This window comes from Vigna angularis, chromosome 1 (genome assembly GCF_016808095.1).
Source record: "Vigna angularis cultivar LongXiaoDou No.4 chromosome 1, ASM1680809v1, whole genome shotgun sequence".
NCBI lineage: Eukaryota > Viridiplantae > Streptophyta > Magnoliopsida > Fabales > Fabaceae > Vigna > Vigna angularis.
Window position 1 is genome coordinate 55,863,811 of NC_068970.1, and position 5,162 is coordinate 55,868,972.

At 35.2% G+C, this 5,162-nt stretch overlaps 1 protein-coding gene across 1 annotated transcript; it reads right to left on the minus strand.

The window, feature by feature from the left end:
- Positions 1–2,612: 2,612 nt before the first annotated feature.
- LOC108325878 (dynamin-related protein 4C) lies at positions 2,613–4,851 on the minus strand. Its single transcript, XM_017558993.2, has one exon. It carries the CDS (start codon positions 4,647–4,649, stop codon positions 2,613–2,615), a length of 2,037 nt encoding a protein of 678 aa, XP_017414482.2. The 5' UTR covers positions 4,650–4,851.
- Between the last annotated feature and the right edge of the window lie 311 nt (positions 4,852–5,162).

The window sequence follows — 5,162 nt, forward strand, 5'->3', positions numbered from 1 at the left end:
CAGTACCAACCTCATGAACCTGTGTGGTGTTTATGAAGACGGTGCACTGAACTCATGAAACTTTTCGAATCAAGACAAAAAGAAGATGACGGTGAAGATTTGATCATCCACAAGAGGTGTTTACTCCAACCCCAAGATAGCCACAAGAAACAACACTAGAACCTAAGAAAAGACCACGGTTCAGAGACCAAGCTCTGATTTCATGTCAAATTATCAAGACAAGAAAGAGTATATGAGAGATTTATTTGCTTAAAATTGTTTGTTTGTATTCTACAATGCTCCTTTCTTAAATAGGCATCATAGAATATTTTTACATTAATATTGGAGATTGCAAGATATATGCAATAAAAAAAGGATTACATGAGATTTCCTATTTAGCAGAGTGAATATAGATAAATTTTAACAACAATCTATTAAAGGTAGAAAATAATAATCTAATAAAGACATAATCAAATACATTAACATATATGAGTCCAACCTATATAAGAAATTAACATCGCTCTTAAGTTAAAACTTTAAAGTAATGAATATTTGGATCTTCTTTTTAAATGACGTTTAATACTAATGTAGAATTTAGACTTACATTTGGAGTTCAAACATCCATACACATAGAGTAAGAAGCAATGGTGATATAAATAAAAAGTTAACGTTCAAAGATATAATAAGTAACTAAACTTTTCACAGAAATAATTCATTCAATAAATCAGTTTTGATGGTTTTAATCCTGGGATTGCTTGTTCTTGTTAAAGATATTCGTTTTCCTATTTACCTTTTCAGCTCCAGCAGTTGACATGAATATGATACCATGACAATTCTAAACGATGTCACTTTCTCTATAAGAATTTATAGTAAGATTTACCTTTTTTGGAGTATGAATATCTCTCTTCTCTCTTTAAAAGTTTCTTAGATTTTGCTATTAAACTTTTATACCAATAAATTCTTGTGTACAATTGTCAATGACATTATGTTCACAGTTCAAACATCTAAACCTCTTTGATTTGAAGACTTTGCCGCTTTTTCTAGTTGGTGGCCTGACCCCAACACCACTTAATCGCTAATTGAAATGTGTTTACTCTATCATGGTCAATATCAAGTTAGACAGTGAATCTCTGGTGTCAGTTCTCCTGATTATATATATGGAGATACCTAAAGGTCTAGCTTTATTAAACTCCTAGTTCAAACATTGATTGATGTTGTTTCCTTTTCTTCCATATTGATTTGTTATGTTACAATGACTGTCAAAAAAATTTCAGTTAATGCTCTTAAGGAAATCGCTAGCACGATGGGGGCCACCTATTGGGAGTTTGATAGTGATTATTGTTCTGTTAAAATGCTGAGATCAACACCAGATCCACCTAAAGAATCTGAAAGGAGAATTGTCAAGTGACTTTAGTGAAGATATAAGGTTTAAATCCATGAGGGATATCTATCAGCAAAGGGAAAACCACAGTTTAAGTTCAAGCCAGTTAGACAATTCAACAGGAGTTCTCACACTTACCTCGCCCTAAACATTTGGCAAATGATTTGGTGTTGGTTCTTAACTTCTTTGTTGCTGAGAGTAATGCAACAACATGAGATATCCTTAGAGCATAGATGCTTAATCTTTTAGGGAAACCAACCTTAATGATCACTATTTTAGGACATAGAAATTTTAGGACCCCTCTAAAACTCTACCTGCTCATGGAGATAATTAAATTACTAGCTTAGTCCTTGAACTGTTTAGAGGTTTTCAGGTAAGTCTCTAAATAAATAAAAAAATGGGTCTTTGGTAATGAATTTTATTTTCGTTGACTTCTTAGCTTAGTCTCTAATCCAAAGAAATCTTTTGCTTACTTAGACCTCACTAAATTTTGTTTTAATTCATGGACTTCCTAAAAAAATTCTCAAACAATTAAAGGACAACTTAATCTACATTCCACTATTTTTATCAATTATTAAATGATTTCAAGTAATTTTCAAGTTACATAATATTGAGGGGTTCTTGAAATATCGTAAGCGTTGGTAAACTCTAATTTGTTTTTCACGCAAGTGTTAATTTTGGATTTGGCTTGATGTTCTTGCATGCATTTTTACTCGCGCACAATGTTTTTCTTTTTTAGGATCCTTCACTGCTTAAACTCCAAATCGACATGGAACTAAAAAACTGAAATAATGGCTGGCTAAGAAAGTAAGTCAAAACTTAATTTAATTACTACCGAGTGCCTTACTCTTGCTGTTTGTGAAAAAATTATCAGTAACTAAAATGAGATTCAGCAAAATTTATTTAGTGTTGTTACAAAGAAAAGAGGAGAAAGGGTGAGAGAATGAGTAATGAATTACTTGCGGTGATGTATTAATAGTAAGAAAATTTAAAGATTTTGCTCCATGTAAAACCAATAATTGTCAAGAAAAATTCTCAACATAAAATCGGTAAGTATTTTTTAGTTTTGGGATAAATATTATGTACTAGGTAATAATGTAAGTATAAGATTAGACACAAAAAACACTGAAAATCAAGAGCATTATTTCATTGATGTTACTAAAAACAGAAACTATACTCAAGATACTTCAACAAAACCAAATAAAAAAACTGCTAAAGGTTCGGACTGAAAACTAACGAACATAATACACTTTTAAAAATCACCGTAGTTTCCAATCCTGTCGATTATATTTCCGACAGTTTCCTTGCTCTCTCTGAGCACTCTCACACTCCTGCTAAGTTTTTCACGCTTACCAGCGATGGAAGGCGACTCCTCCAGCAGCCTCTCAATCCCACCACCACTTGGTGATAACAGATTTTGCACAATTTCTGTCTGCAAATCACAGTTAACAAGACGATGGATACTTAGCATCAGATGCAAGGCTATGATATCAATCAGCCTTTTCTGAACTATTTTCCAATACGAAATCATCCTCACTTTAAGGTCAAATGCTTGATTAAGAACAGAGGATGGGTATTGTCTCAAATGAGCAGCATCAATTTTTCCCACACCTTTCAGATTCACATGCAATGGCTGTTTATCACTCAAAACTTCCTTCACAAATGCTTCTTTCTGAGATATTAGCCTAATGTATTCTTGTGAAAACTCAGGATTACACGTGTAATCCGTGTACATTTCCATTTCAATTGCTTCTTTAACATGATTCGTGGAATTTTGCTTCTTCTTGGATATTAAAACCTGGGCTGCACGCTTTGCAGATACCAAAAGCTGATGGTAGTTGTCACAATGACGAGTGATAACGGTAATCAATACATTTTCGAGGTAATTCCATACATTTTCTACAAAGCCTATAGGCATATTTCTAATACCACGGACTTTCTTCTGCAGAATACTGAGGAATGCAATGCGAGGCATAAAATTTGGTAGTCCAATCCACTTTGCTTCTTCCAATACCTTTATCTCGTCCATAAGAAATTGCATGGTGGTATCACTTTCAGGACAGCCATAAAGATCATGCGAGTAAGAATCTAACATCTCCACCAATCTAGCAGTGCAATGCATGTTTCTTTCCTCAGGATACTCATCAAATTCTCCTCTGAGAAGAATTTTTATGAGTGTTTCCCTCGTCAGTCCTACAATTTGCATAAATGCAGTCATGGCGTCAGCCACCGAAGTCAAGTTTGCTGGCAAATTTTCTAACTCCGACAAATTATTTGCCAGTTTCTCATTGATCTTTTTAATGATCTCAGGAAGAGTTTTTGAAATGCTCATGGCCTGGACTTGAACCAGTTTCTGAGCCAAAACTGGAATTCCAATAATAGACTTATCGATTTTCGAGAGCAATTTATGAGAATCAAAAAGCATCGCTTCTTGAATTCGAGCCTCCTCATAAGACTCATCACCGATTCTGTTTCTGACACAAACATAACCCAAACCGATGTTGACGTCATCAGCAGTCACTTTCTCTAGCAATCCCTCTGGAGACTTATCAGCCTTTGTCACCACAGCCAATGTTCTCAACCCAGTTTTGTCAACGCTCTGAGACATCCTAATGGACTCACAAGTAGTGAAATCAACACTGGCAGAAAGAACATTCAAGATGATACTTTCTTCTGGCTTTATGTACTCCATGATAATGTCCTTGATCTGGTCATAAATATTCTCAGGTTGCCCGTGAACAGGAACCCGGGTTATACCAGGAAGATCAACCATTGTGAGATCCGGAACACCATTCTTCTTCACCACTAAAGTCAAGGGGTTATTTGAAATCCCTTTGCCATGGCCAGCAAGCTCTTCGGTTGCACAATTGATGGCATGAGAGACGTTTGCTTCATCGGTCATGATGCTTTTTCCATTGTACTCCAACACAAGCTCTGGACTTGGGAGAGGATGGTTTTGGAGCCTCATGATCAAGGGTACCCTAGTACAAATACCTTGGCCACGTGGCAAGCTAATACCAGCCAAGGATTCAAGAACACTGGACTTCCCAGATGATTGATCACCAACAACTACAATGGAAGGAAGCTGAATTCCCTCCTTTGCAATGTTAAGACGCCTTAGATTTTCCATAGCATCCAGAACTGGACGTATCCTCTCATTGTACGAAGACACAATTGGTGCAACAACAAGAGCCAGTGATCGTTCTTCATGGACTAAGGCAACTGACTCATTATTACCACGTTGAGAAGAAGCAGCAGCCTTAGTGATCGCCTTTCTTCCTCCAGCCATATGTGAGCTTATGGTTGCGATTGATGAGGAAAGCGTAAGCTCAAGTTCATATAAATAGGAAACTTGGGGGAAAATGACATGAAAGGACAGTTTGGTATCTTAAAAGCACGTCTGAATTTATTTAGCTTTTCGTAGGAATCGGAGTTAAGTTCAGTCTCTGGGTCTTCCAAGTTTAGGTAATCAAAAGGTTCCTGCTAATTGCATTCTCTAATTAAATATTAAGGAATATAAAAAGTTACTTTTTTTCTTTAATTTTGAAGAGTTGTGTTTCTTAATTGGATAATAATAATCATTATAAGGACTTTAATTTACTTAACACTGTACGTCTTCTGAGATGTTATTAAAAGCAATATATTTCCATTGAACAAATGATAAATAAAAAAATAACTAAAACTATCATACATTAAACCTATAAGATGGTTGATTGAAGAAATATCCTCTATATATTAACCCTTTACATATTTTCCTGAATTTGAATTTGTTGATCTCATTGCAATGTGTAATTGTGGTAAA

Bases quoted from the DNA above. Each gene is read 5' to 3' on its own strand.
- LOC108325878 (XM_017558993.2), bottom strand. From the start codon at position 4,649: ATGGCTGGAGGAAGAAAGGCGATCACTAAGGCTGCTGCTTCTTCTCAA.